A 23,842-nucleotide genomic window follows, 5' to 3' on the forward strand; every position below is an offset into this window, starting at 1 on the left:
AAAAAGAGGCAGACTAGTAAAATGATACTGATATCGAGATAAACATTTTACTAGTTAACCACTTTTTGATATCTTTCCAAAGAAGTGAGATATATAGGCTCAAAGCGAACGATCCTGGTGTCGTTCTATTAGAGGTTTTACGGTAATTGTTTTTTGATATCGTTTGAAGGAGCCGAGATAAATTAGGTCAAAGTTAAGAGACACTCCTATAGCAGGAGAAGGGCCCTCAACTTTAACCCAATTTACCTCGCTTCTCAGAAAAGATATCAAAAAGTAATCAACTTGTGAAATGTATACAATTTTATTACAAACATTTTACTAGTTGGCAACTGTTTTGTATCTCTTCTAGGAATCCAGATAATTGAGCTTAAAGTTCAGAGTCTATTAGAGCAAATATGGCGCCCCTTATCACATTATCACATCATCCCACTTTCCTCTCATGTTCCTTTTCGCTTTACTTTTTCCCTTTTGCTCTCAAATCTTCTCACTTTCTTCCCTCTCCAATCGATCCATTTATTTTTCTTCACAGCTTTATGCATACCCGTTTTTTTTGAAAAACAAAAAATCTCTTCAGGGTTCTTTTCTTTTTTGTTGTTGTCTACTTTCTAACAGAGTACTTATTTTTGTCTACAAGGTAAAAAACCAATTTTTACGATATATTTGAAAATCCGCATAATTGTGATCTTCCATTTCAACAATTCCTCTTCTTTCGCTTCAATCGTATGATTTTTATAAATTGTAGTTTCATTTGCCAGTTTTCGCTTATTTTTGTCCCTCCTCGTCTTTTTTTTTAAATAAAAAACTTCAGTTTTAATTATTTTCTTTCTATACAAAGTGTTTTCATGTTTTTTCAGATAGAAATTCTGTAATTTTCAATGTTTCCCAGCTTATTTTTTTGTAGAATTCAAACTTCAAAACATTTTAGTTCGAAATCTGTTAAAAAAGACTACTCTTAATTTCAGTATGAAATCACTTAAATATCGTTCGATTTGCGAAAAAAAATAATCTCGAAAGCTTCACATTTCTATATTCTTCGGCAGATTAAAAAATAGTTGAAAATGCACCACCCAGGTTCGCTACTGTGTAGCTCAGCAGACATTCAAAGTTTAAGTCAATTTATCTCGGTTCGTGCAAGAGTAGGAAAAGAAGACAAAAATTTTGGCAAAAATATGTTTTTAATGTAGTCAATTTTTTAGTGCAACTGAAATCTGCAAAAATTCTAAAGATCTCAAAGTCACTGGCCAATCGATCGTGCTGGCGCCGACCCAGCCTCCAGCCGCCGACGCATATCTCAGCTCAAACTTAGAATTTCTGCACAAAATAACAACCAAAAGAGTAGACTTTGGCAAGATCTACAAAATAATCTAAAATTCAACTATATTACAATGCCGTGTTTCAAATTAAAGATGATGAAAAGGGGTGTAAGTAAAATAGGTAGGCCTCGTTGGGGCTGATACTACGCGCCAACGCATAACTCAGCTCAAACTTAGAATATCTTCACAAATTAAAAATTATAAAATAGAACTGGAAAAGATCTATAAAATGATAGTAAATTCGACTATATTGAACTGCCAAGTCTTGACTCAGAGACGGTCGAAAGAAGTGTTAGCCTAACCGACACCCGGAGGCTCCAACCTCGTTTGCGGTCCTCTAGTTTAAAACTGGCCTTTTTAATATGATTGAATTAAATATCATTTTGTAGATCTCGCTCAGTTCTACTGTTTAAGATATAAATCATACGGAAATTCCAGGTTTCAGCTGAGTTATGCGTCGGCGCACAGTGAGGACCGGGTGGGTGCCAACGAGATCGGCGCCCCTGGGTGCCGATTTTGCCTATCCGTTTTTCACCGTTTTAGAGTCAAAACTAGGTATTTTATTATGGTTGAATTATGTATCATTTTGTAGATTTCATTGAGTTCTATATTTTACAACTTAATTTTAACAGAAATTCCAAGTTTGAAACGAGGTAATAGTCGCGTTACAAGCCAATGAGTAGAAGTATTTAGTCGGATCAAACCATTCGGAGTCCCTACCACGATCCACCCGTCACCAGGACATAATCCAAAGGATAATATAACACAAATCCCTTCTTCACCCCCTATCACATCTTCGATCAATGTTTACACCACTCCTCGTGTGGTCCATCTGACCTCTTTTCGTGTGTGTTCCCCGCAAAAAAGCAATTAGTCTCTGTACGCGGCTTCTCTTTCCACACTGACCGATATCAACTGTAAAACAATTAATATAGTTGGGTCTAGACAAGAGACTAATGAGAGCTTTAATCTTTTGCCGAGAGAAGAAATGGAAAATGCTCTCTGGGGGTATACGGTAGGCCAATAACGCGGAGAGAATAAGAAGTGGCGAATGGGAGCGGCCAATGAGATGAGAAGGGAGGAGTCTATAGCATAGTTAGTTAATTTAGGGATATAGTTAAGGTTACAGAAATGCTTACCAGTTTTCATTTCCCTGGTTTTATAAATTAATTCTTTTTAGGGTCTCTTATCTGTACCTCCTAGGGCCTCGGTACATTCTTACTATAGTCGTCAACTTTGAATCAATTTTTATTGGTTAATTTGAGAGATATTAAAAAGTGCTCAACTAATAAAATATTTTTCATAATATCAGCAACATTTTATCAATTGATAACTTTTGGATATCTGTAAGATGAACTCAGATAAATTGGCTCAAAGTTATAAGGAGGTCTTCGGAGGTCAATAGGCCAAAAAAGCTCTGGCAGTTTTCGGTTTGTAGCCTTGTTCATAGACTAGATAGAGTTTCTATTTCAAATTTAGTAGATCAAGAACTAACGATCCTGAAGGAAACTATGGACCAGCTTTCGACAGTACTTCTATAGTTTTGCGGAAATTTCATCAATGGAGACGGTTGACCAAAAAAAAACAAAAGATATCATTTTGAATAGTTTCTAGAAACATCTAATTTCAAATTGAAAGCAAACTATTTATGGATAATTTGATAAAGCCGATCAAGAATTAGTTCCTTATTTTCTTTTTTCGCCGTAACTGCTCCCTAATATATCTCGGTTCCTATTCCTGTTGATAATCGTGTGTCCCTCAAATTATACCTTTCTTTGAGCTCAATTATCTCGGCTCCTACAAGAGATATAAAAATTTGGAAAACTGATAAAATGTTGCTGATATTATGATGAATATTTTGTTAGTTAACATAACTTTGATAGATGTCATAGGAGCCGAGATAATTGAGCTCCAAGTGCATAAGAGTGTGGAGGTCTGTTGTAGGATAAACTGTACATTTTGAGAAGATGACAAACATTTCTAGGTTTCTTGGAGAAAAGTTTCAAGGAATAATGAGCTTCTGATTATTTTAATAGACAAATTTAGGGTAGATTTTGCCATATAACCTGTGGGGAACTCAAGTCTCCAAATCCTCAAGACGCGAATTCAGAAAACAAAAGGCTCGGAGGCTACAAAAATTTTGTGGTCACATGGGTATGAACCAAATTAGGGGTACGAAGTTTATGAAAAGTTCGAAATTTATACCCCTAATTAAGGATTTTGTACTCCTAAATTGATTTGTACCCCACTGACCTCAAATTACTTGTATCCTCGGAATTATTTGCCAAAAACAAGGCGTAATTCAGAAACTTTTCGAATATTAACTACAGTACTTTATGGATGATAAAAGGATGCTTCAGAAAGTTTGGAAAAATCGAAATTCTGGAATCTTCTGGATAATCAAAATTCCATACGAACTAAACTCCTCCTTCTCCCGAGTTATTCTTCCGAGAGCCCAAGTAAATGCAAACACAAAAACTTGTCAATTGTACTCCTCTTTTTTGACACCTTGCAGATTTATGGACGCACCGAGCCTACTCTCGAGAGTTTTTACACACTTTTTGGTGTCAAAAAGTTGGCACCCATAATTCAAATTTTTGGACATTTGGGATACTTTTTGGAGCAAATACCGGAGTGTGACAAGGGGAGCAAAAAATGAAAGATATGAGAAATAAGGGAGGCTTTGGAGAAGCCCAAAATTTCGAAAATCCAGAAAATTCTGTAAGTCAAGAGGAATTTCAAAAGTATCTAGAGATTCAGATTCCTAAGAATCTCTAGAAACTAGAATATCTAGAAGTTTCTGAAATCCCTCTAGACATCTTTGCAGGCAATCGTTAATAAGAAATTCACTTAATAAGAAATTCCATTAATAAGGATCGGAAACCAAATCACACCTGACAGAATATTATGAAAAATGAAAGCTAGCAATTTCTTATCACTATGATTTCTCTAACACCCAAACTGTTCAACCGTTCTCTTCTCTCTGCCCCTCTCTATCCCTCCAACTACCGTAATCCCTTGCATCTCCACCCCCTGGTGGTAGTTGAGTGTCAGTTGTGTTGTCTTCTTCTTCTTCGTGAAAATTGATCGCTGTCTTCCTCTTCGTACATCCTTCGTCGTCTCAGATGCTGCTGCTGCTGGTGGAAAACGTTGCGTTGTTTGGTATTTTTGAGTGTAGAGCGAGTCATCGGTGGTTGTCGCATGATGACGAAGAGATGTCTCCCAAGGAGGATTCTTGGAAAAATTGGGGAGGAAAAATGAGGGATCGAAGTTGGTCGATCTTGAAATCTGGGGGGCCAGAGGAGCTAAAAATGAATCTGAACTTCTGAAAAGTCGAGAAAACCTATAAATAAAGTACATGAAATATGTAAAGAATAGAATATAGGAATACATCTATTATGTTTGGATATTTTCAGAAACAGTGAGCATGAAAGGGGTACTGTAATACCTGTAGAAGAAGAGCACCCTAAACTTTAATCCAATTTATCTAGGACGCTGTAAAAGATATCAGAAAGTTGACAATTAGCAAAATGTTTATCCTGTAATTTCAAATATTTTATTAGTTTACAACTTTTTTATATCTTTTGGAAAAATTGCGAAAAATTTGGGTAGATTTAAAGTACAGGCCAAGTTGGGGACTGAAGGGTGTTCCAATTTTGAGTCAATTTATCTCCGTTCCTGTGAAATACATCAAAAAGTGGTCAACTGACAAAATGTTTAACATTTTGAAAGCTACATTTTGTTATTTGATTATTTTTCGATCGCTTTTACAGTAACCCCGATAAATTTGGTAAAATTTGAGGGACCTTTCTGTAGCAGGTCGAGCTAGTGCCGATTGGTCTCCCAACTTTAAGCTATCAAAAAGAGGTAAACTGATAAAATGTTTCTTTTTTCATGATTACTATTTTGGCTGTTAACCACTTTTTGATATCTCTTACAGGGACCCCGATAAATGTGGTCAAAGTTAAACGCCTCTTCAAGCCTGTTGGCTCAGTTGGCAACTTAAGGACTTTGAGCCAATTTATCTCGGTTATTGCGAAAGCTATCAAAAACATAGTCAACTAACGAAATGTGGAACATTTTGAAAACTATATTTTGTTATTGTTGGCTGATTTTTAATAGCTCTCACAGGAACTGTGATAAATTGTCTCAAATTTAAAAGGGCTCTTCAAGCCTGTAGGCTGAGTTGGCGACTAAAGGGCACCTTAAGCTTTGATCTAACTTATCTCGGTTATTGTAAAAGCTTTCGAAAAATAGCCAACTAACAAATGTTTACCATAACATAAGGAACATTTTATCAGTTGACCACCTTTTCATATCTTTTATGGGAAGCGAGAAAAATTGGTTCAAAGTTAACGAGTTATTTTATTACAGCTTATTTCTAGATGTTATAATTGTAAGGTCCATAAGGTTTTAACAATTTTAAAGGTACAGGAACATTTCAGAAAAATCTCGTTTTTTAACCTTTTCTAGGATTTTAATTGAAATGAGCGAAAATCGCTGAAAAATGAGCCAAAAAATGATATAGAAAATATTTTGGACTACTGTATTAAAGGCGCATAGAATTTTCTTTTTATATTCTCTCCCAAAGGAACAGTTTCAATGAAAAAAAGGGCCGCAAAACATTAATAAACTTCCAGGTTACAGTATTAGTTTTCGTTCTGACACCTCCTCCTCCTTATCGCTAATCCGTGTTGCCAAGAATGCGCGAGAATGACAATGGTCCTTGCGAGAGACGATTTACGACTCAATAATCATAAAAACATTTATCTGAGACAAATCAAATCACACACTGTTATATAATAAGACAAATTGGAATGTGGAGGAGGGGGATAAGGAGAGATGAGATTTGAGATTCGATGATATACAGGAAGCAAACTGGGAGATGTAGTAATCATAGTGAAACTGGGGTTAGAATAATTCACAGGAAGTGGATCTTTAAAGGTGTGGGGTACAGTAACAACATGAAAAAGGAATCCAAGACCCTGAAGTATACCATCAACTTTAAGCTCGATTATCTCAATTCCTATGAAAGATATCAGAAATTAGTCAACTGACATATTATTTATCACAATGTCACCAATAGTTAATCAGTTGACAAACTTTTGATATCTTTCACAGGAATCGAGATAATTGAGCTGAAAGTTGACGGTTTGGGCGGAGCATCTTTAAAGGTGTGGGGTACAATAAAAATTCAAAAAAAGTTCATAAAAAAGGCAAATTTTATTTCAATAGCAGGTCAATTTTCAATCTCAAATCCCCCTTCCTTCACATGAAACACTTCAGATTCCGACCACGGTTGGATTAGGTCATCCTTGTTACATCGTTCCAGCCAAGCTGGTTTCAGAACGGTGCAAGTGTTCTGAGAAATCGCTTGAGCCGTTTTGGGATGCGTTGGTTTTGGAGCTGTCGCAATGCATAATTGGGTAGAGGAGGCTGTAATTAATAATAGGGATAAAAAGACTACAAACTACAAAATCCAAACAAATTTTTTTTAGTTTGAATCTCCTAAGAATTCTGGTGAAACTTTGAGATTTCTAGCTCTTCTAGAAGCTGAGATAGGACAACTTGAAGTTCATAAGAGACGCAGACAGCTAGAGTGTCTCGTTGTCTGCGTCTCTGACCTCCTAAACTTCAAATGACGCTATCTCGGTTCCTAGGTGAGCTAGAAATTAAATTCTTTCACTATTCTACACAGAACTTTTCATAGAATCTGTTTCACATTAAACATTTCGTTGAAATCTGAACTTTTTTCGAGCATATTTTAAAAGAGTTGTAAATCAAACAAGATCAGGAGGCTCTTAGGGATTATCTGGCCTCCGTAGCCTACCACCACTTCAATTGATGACTTACACCCTCTAACAGACAGATGGCCTCTAGCTTTCGAAGCGATCAACACTTGTACTATTTATCATTGTCTTGTCCCTTCAGCAGGGTTAAAGAGACAGATAAGCTTAGGAATTGAAAAAATACATTTCAGGGGATTCTGAAAATCCTAAGAAATTCAAAAAATGCTTAGAAATCCAAAAAGTGCCCAAAACTCCAAAAATTCTTTTAAATTCCATAAATTCCTTACAATCCTTGAAATTCCATAAAACTTCAAAAATTCCAAAAAGTCCTTGAAACTCAAAAAGTCTTAAAAATTCCAAAAACTCACTGATCCCCTTGACCACGCTGGCTCCGAAATGCTTCAGAATCTCCTCACACTTTCGTCGAACGGCGTCCGACGTCCCTTGGAGTACTGCAACCTCGATTCCAGAAAGGCTAGACTCGAGTTTTGCACGTTTCAGCTGCACAGGGGCGGCTGGAAATTTTAGTTTTCTAAAAATTTCGTCTAAGATCTTTTCAGAAAGTTAAAATTCTTATAGTTCTAAAAAAGAGGAACCGACAGTTCTAAATCAATTTTCAAATTTGAAAAATAATGATTTTGAAGCGAGTTAAGACATTTTTAATATGGTGGCCTAGGAATCTAAAACCTGAAAAAACTAGGCCATGGTGTATATGGTTCTGAATAGCATGATTTGACAATTCCGAATCAAGTTTTAGATTTCAAGAACATTGATTTTGAAGCGAGTTGTACCCATTTTAGTTTGGTGGCCTAGAAATCCAACTTTTGCAAAAGTTAGGCCATGGTGTACATGATTTTAAAAAGCTAGCTCTGACAGTCCCAAATCAAGTTTTAGATTTCAAAAATATTGATTTTGAAGCGAGTTATGATCGTTTCAAATTTGGAACAATATGGCCTAGTTTTGGATTTCCAGGCCACCAAGCAAAAATGTGTATAACTCGCTTCTCAATATTTTGGAAATCTGAAAATTGATTTGGAGCTCTCGGATCGTGCTCTTTAACACCATGTTCACCATCGAAAATTGATCGATTTTGAAGCCACTTATGACCATTTTAAAATAGTGGCCTAGTAATCTAAAATTTCCAAAAACTAGACCATGATATATAAGATTCTAAAGAGCACGATTTGAGAGTTCTAAATCAGTTTTCAGATTCCGAAAATATTGATTTTCAAGCGAGTTATAATCATTTAAATTTTTTGGAAGAATGTGGCCTAGTTTTGGATTCCTAGACCACCAAAGTAAAATGAGTATAACTTGCTTCAAAATCAATATTTCGAGAATCTGAAAACTGATTTGGGACTGTCAGAGCTTGCTTTTTTTACATCATGTACATCATGGCCTAGTTTTACAAAATTTGGATTTCTAGGCCACCATTTTTAAATGATCATATCTCGCTTCAAAATCAATATTTTGGAAGTCTGAAAATCGATTTGGAATTGTCACAGCTTTCTCTTTAAAAACATGACCTAACTTTTGCGAAATTCGGATTTCTAGGCCATCATTTCAAAATTAAATTCACCTTGATGAATAGCTTTCCGTGTGATTCTCTCCACTTTCAATGGGTCCGGCTTTCTGTCTTCCTCCTCATCACTATCGGCAACCTCGTCGCCCAGCTTGCAGTCTTGAACTTTCTGAAAAACATGGCCTAGAATTTTTCTCTTAAACATTTTGTCATACCGTCGAGTAATCCCGAAACTCGTCCCAAGTGTTAATCTGATCAACCGGCTTGTCTAGTCTCCATTCTCTCATCACTGGGTCTACCAGTTTTCCATTTCTCACTCCATTCGAAGTAATTTTTATCACTTGCCATCTCTCGAAATCTATGAATCCTCCCTTCTCCTTATCAATATTCATAGGTCGTTTTCCGTAGTACGTTAGCTCTTCTGGAGCCTCCTCCAGAAGCTGTCCGCATTCCATTCGAATCGCATCGTGTACATCTTTAGCCAGCCCATAGGAACATCCTAAGCAAAGCTTGTAGTTTTTAGCCTTCTCATCATAAGCTGCAAATCGATACACCGTTTTGCCATTCCTCCCGGCGCCTGGAAAAATCGCCACTAGCGCCAAATCAAGGTCACAATCCTTTGAAGCCGATGGTTTTAGCTTAAACCACCCGTTCGCTGCACTCCTCTGTCCCTTTAAGTACACACTATCGGCGCGTTTCACGACGATTCCTTCCTCGTCATTCGCCATGGCGGCTTCGAAATATTGTTGAATTTGCTCCTTTTTACTAGCTTCCTCGTGTTTCGCTATGAATATCGTATCCTCTCGCTCCTTTTTCAGCGGCGCAATTTTCAGCATCTCGAGACGCTGGTGAAGGGGAGCACCGAAAAATGGTTTGCCATTCAGATAGAGCAAATCGAACAGGACAACGGCTGAATAATTTTAGATTTTGGTTTTTTTATTTTTAATTTTTCAAATTTTTTTACTTAATTGCTGATTATCATCTGGTTTCACATGTCGGAAAGACAGCACCTGCGCGTCTGAAGTGCCGGAAGCGTCGTTGTGGCGACCTAGAAACATGTTTTATGATTTTTCGCGATTTTTGAGCAAAATCCTAGAAAATTGTACTATTTTCGACAATTTCTGAGGTTTTTAGAGATTTTTTCGGGCTTTTTATCGAAAAAAAACTTTGAAAACTGTCGAAATTTCTATTTTTCTCAAATTTTCGACGATTTTCATGATTTTTCCATTCAATTCCATTTTTCAATTCGATTTTTCGCCATTTTTCCCAAATTTTCGATGATTTTGATGGTTTTTCCCGTTTTTTCGCGATTTTCATCGAACAAAACTATGAAAATCGTCGAAATTTTTCAAAAAAAAAATGCGATTTCGTGTCGACACCCTGCCTCATTCAAGCATGTTCCTTTAAAGGAACATGCTGTGAAGAGCTAGGGTTTCGACACGATATCGCTGTGTTCTGTATTTTTTTTTTTCAATTTTGTCGACAATTTACCTAAGAATCGAAGAAAAACCATGAAAATCGTCGAAAATTATTCAATTTTTTGAGAATTTTTCTCGAAAAAATCGAAGTAAAACTATGAAAACCGTCAGAAACCACTCAATTTTCCGCTAATTTAGCTTCAAAAATTACGAAAAATCGAAAAAAAAACCATGAAAATCGCCAAAAATTTTTAGAAAAAAACACAAAAATTGCAATTTTAAAAGCAAAACTCTCACAAAGTTTCTTCGTTTTCTTATCCCAAAGCATCAATTCGCAATTAAAAATCGCCGATTCACACTCCTTATTAAAGTACGAGTGTATACGACTCGACAGCTTGCCAATCGCCATTGAAGAGTCTCCGTAGTCCTAAAAATCCTTTAAATTCTCGAAAAAAAAACAATTTTTCTGAAAAACAAACCTTTGTAAAATCGTTATTATTCCTTGTAAACCAGCGATACTCGTTGCCTTTCTTATGCAATAACACATTTTCCCCATCGAATTTGATTTGCAAAAAGAATTTTTGGCCTCCGAATTTCTCAATATTCGCATACCAATCCCCTCGTTTCTGCTTCTGGAGCAACATTGGTGTCCAGATTTTGAACAGGTGCTCATCTTCCTCGAATTCCACGTCATCTGCTTCTTTTTTCAATTTCCCGTTTAAAACAATTTTCAAACATGAGACTGCTCCCAGATAGCAAATGCTGAGGGCGAAATCCAGTCTAGAATTCTGTTACTCGGAGCGCCTAAAGCGGATTCCACGTTGCGAAGAATGATATTGAATACCCATTCCAGCTCGTCTTCTGAACACTTTTTCACCAGTTTTGACATTTTTTCGCGCTCTAAAAAAATTCTTATAACAATTTATTCTAAAATTCCAGTCTACACACTGGTCTGATCGTCCATTGGTCCTTGTGCCAGAAAATTGAGAAATTCATTCAATTCTCCAGTTTTTATCACTCCAGAATCGTCATTTTCCGTTCGATATGCTTCGGAAATTTTTTCAGCCAACTGCCGAGCCGCTTTAGATGAATCCTTGGAAATTTCAGCGACATAGTCAGCTCGGACGTCGTGAAACGTCTTCGCGAGAAAACTCGCTAGCTTAGTCGGTCCCATGTCGAATTTTCGAAACCGCTCGAAGTCGGAAACGAAGAGGCGTAGAACTTCGGACATTTCAGTAGGATCATTACATGAAGATTTCCAAGAATCGAAGCTCTTTTGGAAGGTTGCCTGCTTCGATTTCAGATTTGATGTCCGCCGGATCTTGTTGAAGACGCCCACGATGTCGTCGAACAGCACATCGGAGGCCATCTTGAAATGAAAATTTTTATTTCTTTTTTTATTTATTTAGGATTTCTAAGCGGAATGAGCGAAAAAAGCGAGAAAATGACAAAAAATACGTACAAGAAAAATGGGGAATTATGCTTATTTAGGTACACTTCGGCGGCTCTCCTCCGCCTCCTCCTTCCTTCTTCTGTTCCACGTGGCCTTTACAATGACCTGTTTCGCAATCGGAATCCGAGTCGGAGCTTGAGTCTTGCCAATTTTTGGGCTTCTTGTAGATACAACAGCACTTGCTCTTCTTCTTGCCCATTCCCTCATTGTCGACGGTTTCGGTCGCCCAGACGACGTGACGGCGTTCGGCGGGGCGGTCTCCGGAGGTCAGATGGAGCACGAGATTCTCCTCGGGTTCCGGCGGAGGGACGGTGACTGTGGTTGTGGTGGTAGTGGTGCTTGAAGCGGTTTGTTGGTGGCTCATTTTTTTCTCTGTGATAAATTTCGTAATTTTTGGGGAGAAATCGAGAAAAATAGGGGGAAAATCAATGAAAAATCAAGTTCAGGAGCTAAAATACATGTAAAAATAGCCAAAATTCAGAGAAAAACCTCTAGAAACAAACAAAGAACTGAATTTTCTGTTTTCGGTGATTTTTTCCATAAACTTCGTAATTTTTGAGGAAAAATCGAGGGAAATTGATGAAAATTTAAACTCAGGAGCTAAAATACATGTAAAAATAGCAAAAATTCAGGGAAAATGCTAGAAAAATCTCTAGAAACAACAATAAACAAAGGAAACCATAGAAAAATCACATGAAAAATTATTGTCCTCGAGAAATACACGAAGCGGAGTCTCGCCGCGGAAGGCCTAGAAACCCAAAAATGTCGGCGACCCTCGGAGTGCTCGGACTCCTCACGGACAAGACCGAAATAAATGCGAATTTTTAACTTTTAAAAAATATATAAATTCTATCGAAAAATGGCTCGAAGCGGGCCTGCCGCACTGGACTATTTGGGATCGGAAGCCGAAGATTTCAACAAAGCACAACATTTGTATTTGAAGCCGATGGCTGTGATCAAAATTACCGTTGTTTTGCCCAGAGTAGGAAATTTGTTTAAAAATGCTAAAAAATCACTTTTTCGCTGTTTTCAGATGACAATACCCGGTCAATCAATTTCAAATTGGGATCTAATGGAGAGACTGAAACGAGCAATCGATCCGATTCAAATGGATTCTTGTAAAGTCAGGGAGAGCAACATAGACTCTGTAATCTTCGAAGCCGAGCTGCTGTCACTAGGAATCATGCAAAAAACTATGAATATCCTCGACGGATTCTCAATGAAAGTGTCGGGATTTGCGGAGCCATTAAAAGTGAAGACAAAAGAGGCAAAACTGGATTTTCCCAGTCGACACGATTGGGATGTCTGGTTTATGAAGAATAAAATTGATGAGACGAAGCCAGGAGAGCGCCCAGATACAGTATATCTTGCCAAAATTCCAGTAAAATGGTTTTGCGACGGCTACAACGACTTACCCTCCGAACGACGTCTTCGTGTAGCTATGGAGCAATTCGGAGCCGTCCGTGCTGTAGATATTCCTATTTGTGATCCGTTAAGAGCTCAAATGAGCTCAAAAGTCTCTGGAATTCAGCAAAAAGGTTTTGGCCTGGGCCAGGACGTCTTCTTCGAGGCCTATGTGCAGTATATGGAGTATAAAGGATTCGCGACAGCTATGGATTCGTTGAGGAATCGAAAATGGGCGAAACGAATTGATGGACGATTTTTTCAGGCGTTGATCAAGGTAAAAGAGTGTTAAATTAGGAGTTTAGGCAGGTTTAGATAAGATTTTTTGACAAAAAAGTTCCAATTTCCCCCAAAAAATTCATATTGACTCTTAAAAAATTGCATATCGCACCTTCTCGCTGAATACCGTTCAACGCCACTCTGCAGGTAATTTTTCTGAAAATTCCCCTGAATTTTAAGAGATTTTCTAGGTGGATTTCGATCGGTCACGACATCTCAGCGAGGCGCAGATCGCGAAGCGGGCCGACGAACGACGACAAATGGAGACGGATCGGTTGAGGCAGGAGGAGGAGGAGCTGAATGTGAAGTTAGTGTGAAAAATTGGTTAAAATGCTCGATTTTGATGCTATTTATGACCATTTGAAGATAATGGCCTAGAAACCCAAAATCAGTAAAAAAAACTGGGCCATGGTGTACATGATCTTAAAGAGCAAACTCTGAGTTCCAAATCATTTTCCAAAATTTGAAAAATCTCGATTTTTTAGCGAGTTATACCCATTTTAGTTTGGTGGCCTAGAAATACAAAACTCGCAAAAACTAGGCCATGACATAGCTTCAAATAACAAGCTCTGACAGTTTCAAATCAGTTTTCAGATTTCCAAAATATTGATTTTAAAGCCATTTATGATCAATTTAAGCTGATGGCCTAGAAAACCAAATTTTGAGAAACTAGGTCATGATGTAAGTGAATCCTAAGAGCAAGCTCCGACAGTTACAAACCAGTTTCCATATTTCGAAAATATTGATTTTGAAGCGAGTTATGCTCATTTTAGTTTGGTGGCCTAGGAATCCAAACTAGAAACCCAAAACTAGGCCAGATTTTCCAAAAAATTGAAATACTCATAACTCGCTTCAAAATCCAGATTTTCGAAATCTGAAAACTGATTTGGAAACTTCGAAGCATGCTCTTTAAAACCATATGCATCATGACCTAGTTTTCCGGATTTTGGGTTCCTAGGCCACCAAACCAAAAGCTTTATATCTCGCTTGAAAATCAATATTTTTTAAATCTGAAAAAAGTTTGAAAACCTATAAAAATAACACTGTAAAATTTCAGACGCCAAGAAGAGCTGAAAATCAAGGAAGAGGAGAATGAGAAGAATCGACGACGAGAGGATCGGAGCGGAAGCGAAGGGAGAAGGTGAGATATTCTTAAATTGAAGATTTTGAGAATTAGAAATTTGGGATTCCCGCATTTTTTTACCTGATGGCCTAACTTTTTCAGAAAATTGTATTCCTAGGCCATCACTAAAAATTTGCGAATTTTTCAAAATTTAGGCAACTATGACCAAGAGCAAAACTCCACAGTTCTAAATCAGCTTTCAAATTTCGAAAATCTTGATTTTGAGCCGAGTTATGAGCATTTCAAATTTGGAGCAACGTGGTCTAGTTTTGGGTTTCTAGGCCACCAAACTAAAATGGGTATAACTCGCTTCAAATTCAATATTTTGGAAATCTGAAAATTGATTTGTAGCTCTCGAATCGTGCTCTTTAAAACCATGTTCACCATTGCCTAGTTTTCTAAAATTTGGATTTCTAGGCCAAAAATCAATATTTTGGAAATATGGAAGTTGATTTGGGACTGTCAGAGCTTGCTCTTTAGATCCATGTAGATCATGGCCTAATTTTCCAAATTTTGGGTTCCTAGGCTACCGCTTAAAAATAGCTGTGAATCGCTTCAAAATCTGTATGTTTTGTTCCAGAGAGAGCTGGAACGAATGGCTGAGGAAGAAAAGAAGCGTCTGGAAAAAGAGCGTCTCGAGATGGAGCATCGTGCCGCAGCGAATCGTCGTCTAGAAGGCGTACGTCTTCTGAAGTTCCTCTTCGAAAAGATTGAGGCACGAGAAGAGAGAAGAAAACGGAAGGATGAGGAGAAGTTGGCTGATGAGTTGAGCAAGATTAAGGAGCTCGTTAAGCAACCTGTGGAGCAGGAGGACGCTCTGAGACAGGCGCTATTGCAGCAGAGAGAGATTCGGATGAGAGAACGGTTGAAGGAGAAAATGAAGGCGGAAAGTGTCAAAAAGGAGAAGAAGAAGAGAAAAGAGGAGAAGAGGAAGGAGCGCAAGAGGAAGAGCAATCGACATGATAGTGAGTGGAAGTTTCAGATTTCGGAAATATGGATTTTGAAGCGAGTTATGACAATTTTAAGATGATGGCCTAGAAACCCAATTTTCGGAAAACTAGGCCATGAAGTATATGACTTCAAAGAGAAAGCTCTGAAAGTCCCAAATCAATTTTCAGATTTCCGAAATATCGATTTTGAAGCGAGTTATGACGATTTTAATTTGGTGGCCTAAAAACCCAAAACTAGGCTATATTGTTCCAAATTTGAAACGATCATAACTCGCTTCAAAATCAATATTTTCAAAATCAAAGACTTGCGTTGAAACTGTCACAGTTTGCTCTTTCAAACCATACCTAATGGCCTAACTTTTGCAAAGTTTGGGTTTCTAGGCCACCATCTTTAAATGGTAAGACTAAGCCGTGATGTATATGGTTTTGAAGAGCACACTTCTCGACAGTTCCAAATCAAATTTCAGATTTCGAAAATCTTGATTTAAAAGCGAGTTAAGAACATTTCAATTTTTGAGAAATCTGGCCTAGTTTTGGGTTTCTAGGCCACCAAACTAAAATTAGCATAACTTGCTTCAAAATCAACATTATGAAAATTTGAAAATTGCTCCCGATTTCTCAGGGTAAGAGCTTTCGAATGATATCCCGCATGGCCTAGTTTTCCGAAATTTGGATTCCTAGGCCACCATGCTAAAATTGATGTGAATCGTTTCAAAATCTAGATTTTTGAAATCTAAAAATTGATTTGAGACTGTCAAAGCTAGTTCTTTAGTATCATGCACACCATGGCCTAGTTTTTGCAAAAGTTGGGGTTCCTAGGCCACGGAGGAAAATTTTTAGGCCATCTCTAGGAAACCGATTTTTCGAGGGATTGCAATTTAAAAATCAAAATTTCCAGCTTCCTCATCCTCATCGTCTTCTGGCGACTCGGATTCTGAATCCTCCTCCACGTCATTAAAGTCAACGGATTCAGAATCTTCAGAACGGCGACGTCGTTACCGTCGGAAGCGTCGGAGCAGCGGCGAACGACGTCATCGTTCCTCACATCATCAGAAGACCAGACGTCGTGGATCATAATTTTCTAATTTTTCGGTTTTTTCCGTTTTTTCGGGTTCCTAAAATATATTCTCATCATCACTTGTTTTATTTCAGAATCTCAATTATCATGAATCTGTCTGATCTTTTTTTTCTAAATTTCTAATTTTTTGAATTTTTTCAAAACTGGTTTCATCCATTTTTATAACTTTTTAGGTTCATTTTCTCGTTTTTAGCCCAATTTTCAGCGATTTTAGGCGGAAATGGATCTTCGCTATCGGCTGACGAACGTTACCGAACGGGCGGTTTTGTTTCAGATTGCCAAGGATGTCGTAGAAGTAAAACAAATCGGTAAAATTCAAATTTTCAAATTTGAAAACTTTTTAGAACCCATCGAAATACCATAACGCGGTGCGAGAGTTTGTGGTGTCGTTGGACTGTTTTAGCAAGTTTTTGACGGATAAAGAGGTATGCGCCTTTAAATTACTTTTCCAGTTTGGTTAAAAATCGATATTTAAAGGCGCATAACTGTTTTTGTTTCCAGTTCTACAGTATCCTCCTTCCCATCCTGGACACCCAAAACCCTGCGGAATCGATAATTGGAATTTCAAAAAGCATGGCTACAGTAACTTCGCCCACATCTCATGCTAACACATTTCGAGACGTTATGACAGTACTCCAGTGGCTGAAATATCTAGTGGAAAAATTTATGAAATCAGTGATTTTTGATAGTTTAAAAGTTCGACAACCCGATGGTGAGTACCTCATGGCCGAGTTTTTGTTCTAGGCCATCCACTGTGAATTAAGGCATTTTTGGATTTTATCGATTTTTCAATAGGCTTCAAAAAAACATGATTTGACAGTCCCAAATCAGTTTTCAGATTCCAAGAATATTGATTTTGAGGCGAGTTATACCCATTTTAGTTTGGTGGCCTAGGAATCCAAAACTAGGCCATATTCTCTCAAATTTGAAATGATCGTAACTCGCTTGAAAATAAGGCTTCCATTCGGTCGGCAAATTCAGCCGACCGACCTACCACCGACCGAGCCGACCGACTACCGACCGAGCTGACCGATCGGTCGGCGTGCCAACCGTTCGAGTGCATTTGCGCGTCAGGGTGTATGCGTACACTGCATTACATTTTACGACGGACGATTTTTTAAATATTTGTTCTTTTGATTTTTCTCCTTTTTTTAGAATAAAAATCAGAAGTTTTTGTTAACAAAAATCATGCAGGTATTAAATATTCTACGAAAATCGATCCGAAGAAGAATACGGCGATTCAGTCGTTGTCTCCGTAAGCTGTGTCATATCCTGATCCAATGACTCTTTCTGCATCTCGAAAATCTTTATTTTTTTAGTATTATTGCTTATTACTGCAGTGAATATGAATTAAATTCCTAATAAAACAGTTTTTAATCTTTGAATATTGAAAAAAATCGTGCGTCGTAAAATGCGATGCAGCGTACGCATACACCCTGGCGCGCAAATGCACTCGAACGGTTGGCGCGCCGGTCAGCTCGGTCGGCTGTCGGTTGGCTGTGTCGGTGGTCGGTCGGCGGTCGGCAATTTTCGACCAACCGAAATGGAAGCCTTACTTGAAAATCAATATTTTTCAAATATGAAAATTGATTTGGAACTGTCAGAGCTTGCTCTTTAGAATCTTCTATATAATGGCCTAGTTTTTTTTTTGATTTCTGGATTTCTAGGCCACTATTTTAAAATGGTCACAAGTGGCTTCAAAATCGATATTTTCGTCTGAAAATTGATATAGAAATGTCGAATCATGTTTAACCTGAAACTGAAATCTAGGTCATGACCCAGTTTTAAGGTCATCACCTAAAAAAATCTAGGTCACGACCTGAAAATGAAATCCGGAAAACGCGCAATTTCCAGACCAAAATTCACCGTTTTCCGGCGAATTTCGACCTAGGAAAATTGCTGGCCGAGTTTTCCAAAATACTAGGCCACCAAATTTTTTCCAGAAGACCAATACTTGCTCTACCAGGAGTTCGCAAAAGCCTGCATCAATTTGCCCGAGAAAATTTCAAATTGCGAGGCGAAAGCGACGACAATGGAGCATATTCAGTTCATTCAGGGTGTGAAGGACGTTTTGAAGGTAGGTGCATGGTGGCCTAACTTTTTCTAGCGGGTTTTACTAGGCCACAAAAGTTATGAATGACCTAGATGATGTTAAATTTTAGGCCACTATAGGAGATGACCTAGAAATCCGTTCCGAAGAAAATTAGGCCATAAGATTTCAATATTAGGTAATGACCTAGTTTTTGATTATTCTAGGTCATGACCTAGATTCCAATTTCTGGGTTATGACCTAGATTTCAGTTTCAAGTTAAACAGGATTCGACATTTCTAAATCAATTTTCAGACTTCGAAAATATCGATCTTGAAGCCACTTATGAGCATTTTAAAAAAGTGGTCTAGAAATCCAAAATCAAGAAACTAGGCCATGATGTATATAAAATTCTAAAGAGCAAGCTCTGACAGTTCCAAATCAATTTTCAGATTTGAAAAATATTGATTTTCAAGCGAGTTATGATCGTTTCAAATTTTGACGAATGTTGCCTAATTTTGGGTTTCTAGGCCACCAAACTAAAATGGGCACAACTCGCTTCAAAGGTAATATTTTGGAAATCAGAAAATTGATTTGGAACTGTCAGAGCTTGCTCCTTGAAGCGATATACATCATGGCCTAGTTTACCGAAATTTGGGTTCCTAGGCCACCACTTGCTGTAAATCGCTTCAAAATCCATATTTTGAGAATCTAAAAATTGATTTGAGTCTGTCGAGCTTGCTTTTTGAATTCATGTGTATGGCCTAGTTTTCGCAAAATTTTGGGTTTCTAGGCCACCATGTTATAGATGTTCCATTTCTAGGCCACAATCCTCGATGGAATCCAACAAGCTCTCATCACCGCCCATCAACAATCATCGAAAACCGAGAATCTGAAAATCATTGCTCAGCTTATCTCGGCGGGTCGTGATATGCGAATCAACGATAAGCACCATCTTCTCGAAAGTCTTATTTTATGGATAGGGAAAATCAAAGAATGGGACGAAACCTGGGCGAAAATCATGAATATTCTGTTTTTGGAGCCCACCGAACTCGGCGTTCAAGTCCATGAATCTCTACTGACTTCTGTATTTTCATGTGCCAAAACAGATGCCACGTTGCAAAGGTGTATCGAAGCAGAGAGATTAGAAGGCGTTCTGCGAAGAGTGGTGCTCGTAAAACTGCCTTTCCAACGAATTCTGACCCCTCGAAATATCAAAATTCTGGTGAATTTCGTTCATCGAACTTGTGAAGAATCGGCAGTGGAGCTTTTGCAGGTAGGAAGTGCGCTCTATTGAGAATAAGCCCAATAGAGCAAATTTTCAGACTGCTATCCAGCTGTGGAGCGACGCCAACTACACCCGCCAGGCGTCGGAAACCCAGGAACGACATCTAGTTCGGATTATTCTCTATTCGATTTATTTGGTTCAAAAGTAAGAGAATTGGAGAAATTAAAAAAGTTAGACTATTTAAGTTTGGTGGCCTAGAAACCCAAATTTTAGTAAAACTAGGCCACTATTTATATGGTCTCAAAGAGCAGCATCTGACAGTCCGAAATCAGTTTTCAGATTCTCGAAATATTGATTTTGAAGCGAGTTATATCAATTTTAGTTTGGTGGCCTAGGAATCCAAAACTAGGCCAGATTTTTCCATAATTTGAAAAGGTCATAACTCACTTCAAAATCAAGATTTTCAAAATCAGAAAATTGATTTAGAACTGTCAACCCGTGTTCTTTAAAACCATATACACCATAGCCTAGTTTTCTCAGATCTTGGTTTTCTAGGCCATCATCTTAAAATGGTCATAACTCGCTTCAAAATCAATATTTTCGAAATTTGAAAATATTTTCAGAACTTTCATATCCTGCTCTTCAAAACCATTAAAAAATCGTGGCCTAGTTTTCTGAAATTTTTCCTAGACCATTGTCTTAAAATGGTCATAACTCGATCGAAAATCGATATTTTCAAAATCTGAAAACTGATTTGAGACTGTCAGCGTTTATTCTTCAAAATCATATATACCATGGCTAGATTTCTTGATTTTGGATTTCTAGGCCATCATCTTAAAATGGTCATAACTCGGCTCAAAATAGAGATTTTTGAAATCTTGAAATTTCAAAATTTTCCAGATCCCCCTCCCTAGCCTCCCGAATCCAATGGAACGACCTGTTCATTCTCTCAATGGACGGCATTCACTACCGTAATAATCTCATGCCGACGCATATTCAAAGTGCGCTCTATCTGACAGACGTTCTTTGTAAAATGGCGCAGAGTCAGATGCCAGAAATGGCTCCGCCCTCTCAGAATGGAAATTCTGAAGAAGTGAAAAGTGAAGGGGCGTGGCAAGAAGAGATGAAGGCGATTATGACGGATGGATGGGGAGAAGCGAAGAAGACCAAATACGTGGCAGCAGCTCCAGAAGAGGAGTCGCCCGAGGCGCATATGGAGATGGAGGGAGAGCGAGAGGACCCGGTTGGCAATATTCTGATGATCCCAGACGATGATTCGGAGAATGAGGAGGCTTCTGAAGACCTGGTAAACGACGGTGTTGTAGAAATGGAGGCTCCTCCACGCCGTCGTCTCCACCTCTTCCGCCCGGATCCTATCACCGGAGAGCGACCAGAACCATTCCTCCCTTACGTCCCTCCCCCACGTCCCCAGCTAGATTCAGATGACGATGAGGACTTTCCCACCTACAAAGTGCCAGAAGCGGAAAAGAATCTGACGAAATTGGAAACTGGAGAAGAGCCGAGAAGAAAAGTGGAGAGGGTTGTGTACATTCAGGATGCCTTTGAGAAATTATTGGAGAAAGAGAGATATGAGATTTTCGAGGAGGCCTTGTACAGTTTGAAGGAGCTTATCGAGCGAGAAGCGATTGGATTTGCGGACATTGCTGAGAAATTGTTCGTGCGGTTGATCAATTTGCAGGTGAGCTGGGAATCGATGGAAAATGACCCAGAAAATCTTGGAAATTAACTCAAAAACCATGAAAATTGACCTAAAATTCATGAGAATTGAGCCGAAAATCATGAAAATGAGCTAAAATTCATGAAGAATGGCGCGAACGAAAAAATTTTTTTTTGAAATTTACCTAAAAATCATGAAAAATTGTTCGAAAATTCATGGAAAATCACCTAAAAATCATGGAAAATCGGTCCAAAGATGCATGAAAAATAGCTCGAAAATCATGAAAAATCACCTGAAAATCATTGAAAATCGGTCCGAAATCATGAAAAATGACCCAAACTTCATGGAAATTTACTCAAAAATCTTACGATTTTCGGGTCGTTTTTCATTACTTTCAGGCTGAAAATCATGAAAATTAACTCAAAATTCATTGAAAAATGGTCTAAAAACTACGAAAATTTACCTAAAAATTATGAAAAATATTCAATTTTTCCAATTTTTCAGAATCTCTTCGGCACGAAAAACTTTTCGGAAACGTGCGATCTATGTGCCCTATTGTGCATCAAGCACCGCCCACAAATCGTTCCGGCGCTGGTCCGGCTGATTTTGTCTCCGGGACAGGGACTCCAGAAGCAAAATCATCTATTGCATCTGATTCATCGAGCCGCCGACGAGCTGGGCACTCTGGATCCGGGAAGTGAGAACTCGATGCTTCAGCAGGTAAAATTGCAGAATTTTGGGGAAAAAATCGGCGAAAATCCCTGAAAAACCTGAAAACGGCGTCCAAAAACGATTTTTTGATCCAAAATTTATTTTTTTTCCTCTTGTCCGAGTGGACTACACGACGAAATTTCTTAGTGGAGCGCGCTTACAACCCCGCGAACTTTTTTAGTTCAAAAATTTTTTTCTGCTTTTTCAAGCAATTCGATGTCTAAAAGCCATTTTTATCGGATTTTATCATACTTGTAACGGGCCGGGCCTGTCATTCCACAAGTTTTGAAAATTTCAAAAAACAAAAAAAAAATTTGTTTTCGAGTTTTTTTTTGATATTTTTTGATCAAACAGACAAACAATCCAAAAATCACAAAAAATATATAAAAAATTGTATTGAGAGCTCAAAATTCGGTTCAAAATGACAAAATTTTTGCTACCGGGCCTTCCGGGCCGGGCCCGGGCCTTGAAATTTTCTTCAGGCCCGGCCCGGGCCCGGGCTTTGACGGGCCGGCCCGGAATTTTACAAGTATGGATTTTATTGTTTTTTGCAAGTAACCCCTATAAAATCGATGAAACTTCATAGAATTTCCTAGATTTTTTTCTGAAATTTCTGAAAATTCGATTTTCCAGGAATTCATATTCGAAGCGATTACAATGGAGGGCTTGACACAAGCGACTCGGCGAGGTCCAGAAGAAATAGGGCCCGGTTTGGCAACTACTGCTCATGAGAGTTTGCTGAAAAGAACGCGGCGATTCGGGACACGGCAGAAGCCAGCGATCGGAAGTGTTAATCAATTATCGAGGAACGCCAAGTACATGTTCTACCCGTTGTTGGTGATACCGAGAGGAGACAATGCGGGGCTTTTTGTTAGTTTTTCATCTTTTAAATGGCTTGAAAATCCATGAAAAATGACACAAACTTTGTCGAAATTAACTTGAAAATCATGAAAATTCGGAAAACAAAAGATTGAAAAATCTGGCGAATAACCCAAAAAATCATGAAAAATAACCTAAAAATCATGAAAATTGACTAGAAAATCATGAAAAATAACCCAAAAATCATGAAAATTGGCCCAGAAAGTCATGATTCATGACCACGAAAAATTACCTCAAAATCCAAAAAACATAAAAAATGATCCAAAAATCTTTTTAAAAAACCCGAAATTCCTGAAAAATCGGTTCAAAATCATGAAAATTGCCCCAGAAATCATAAAAAATGACCAAAAAGACGATTTTCCAGACCAAAGACTCTGATCTGCTCGCCTACATCATTATGATTGCCTCAATGGTCTATGTCCGTTGCGGTGTCACCGAGCAGACCGCCCGAATGTCTACGTAAGTGTTTCTGTGTGAAAAATCATGAAAAATGACCCAAAATCCAGAAAAAAAGGCTGAAAATCGAGGAAAATTCGTCCGGATGTCCAAAAATCACATTTTTTTTCAGAGAACTCATCGCCTACGCGGCACCCCATCGATTTTCGGAAAATACGAAACTTCGCTCTGCCAGCCTAGCCGCCTATCTTAATGTGTTGTGTACGGTACCTGCTGGGGTAGGAATAATAGCGGGAAATTTGAAAATTTTCAAAAAATGAGGGTTTTTCAGCTTCTCCGAGAGATATTTCCTCAAGAAATCCGTCAAGAATGGATGGATTGGGCTGAGGGGATTCAGAGATTCAAGGATTCTACAGAATTGGAATTCACCATGGCACATCAAATGGAGTCGATTCTAAAGGCACGCGCACAACAATACGAGGAGATTAGTGTCTTGAATCTGTGATTTTTATAGCATTCCTTTGTATTTTTTTAATTTGCTGGTTTTTATCCAATAAATTTATCGATTTCTGCGAAAAAGTGCATTGAAATC

General features: G+C 38.2%; 4 protein-coding genes across 4 annotated transcripts; 2 read left to right on the forward strand and 2 right to left on the reverse strand.

Annotated features, from left to right (window-relative positions):
* Positions 1-6,552: 6,552 nt before the first annotated feature.
* Cbr-lig-4 lies at positions 6,553-11,411 on the reverse strand (the record flags this gene model as incomplete). The annotated part of the gene is made up of 9 exons (XM_045244487.1): positions 6,553-6,749; positions 7,471-7,617; positions 8,682-8,793; positions 8,840-9,534; positions 9,589-9,672; positions 10,340-10,469; positions 10,522-10,804; positions 10,838-10,940; positions 10,991-11,411. The coding sequence occupies 9 exons, from the start codon at positions 11,409-11,411 to the stop codon at positions 6,553-6,555; spliced, it is 2,172 nt and encodes a 723-aa protein (XP_045093942.1).
* A 118-nt stretch (positions 11,412-11,529) lies between these two features.
* Positions 11,530-11,859, reverse strand: CBG09169 (the record flags this gene model as incomplete). The annotated part of the gene is made up of 1 exon (XM_002642563.1): positions 11,530-11,859. One exon carries the CDS (start codon positions 11,857-11,859, stop codon positions 11,530-11,532), a length of 330 nt encoding a protein of 109 aa, XP_002642609.1.
* Positions 11,860-12,354: 495 nt separating this feature from the next.
* Positions 12,355-16,328, forward strand: Cbr-cux-7 (the record flags this gene model as incomplete). The annotated part of the gene is made up of 6 exons (XM_045244489.1): positions 12,355-12,477; positions 12,529-13,176; positions 13,370-13,485; positions 14,236-14,319; positions 14,884-15,266; positions 16,150-16,328. 6 exons carry the CDS (start codon positions 12,355-12,357, stop codon positions 16,326-16,328), a joined length of 1,533 nt encoding a protein of 510 aa, XP_045093943.1.
* A 221-nt stretch (positions 16,329-16,549) lies between these two features.
* Cbr-clk-2 lies at positions 16,550-23,755 on the forward strand (the record flags this gene model as incomplete). The annotated part of the gene is made up of 12 exons (XM_045244490.1): positions 16,550-16,624; positions 16,674-16,754; positions 16,831-17,041; positions 18,273-18,406; positions 19,182-19,634; positions 19,684-19,790; positions 20,487-21,285; positions 21,769-21,984; positions 22,609-22,845; positions 23,219-23,313; positions 23,423-23,528; positions 23,582-23,755. The coding sequence occupies 12 exons, from the start codon at positions 16,550-16,552 to the stop codon at positions 23,753-23,755; spliced, it is 2,688 nt and encodes an 895-aa protein (XP_045093944.1).
* Between the last annotated feature and the right edge of the window lie 87 nt (positions 23,756-23,842).

The sequence above is a fragment of the Caenorhabditis briggsae genome, assembly GCF_000004555.2.
Source record: "Caenorhabditis briggsae complete genome, chrIII, whole genome shotgun sequence".
NCBI classification, from domain to species: Eukaryota; Metazoa; Nematoda; class Chromadorea; order Rhabditida; family Rhabditidae; genus Caenorhabditis; species Caenorhabditis briggsae.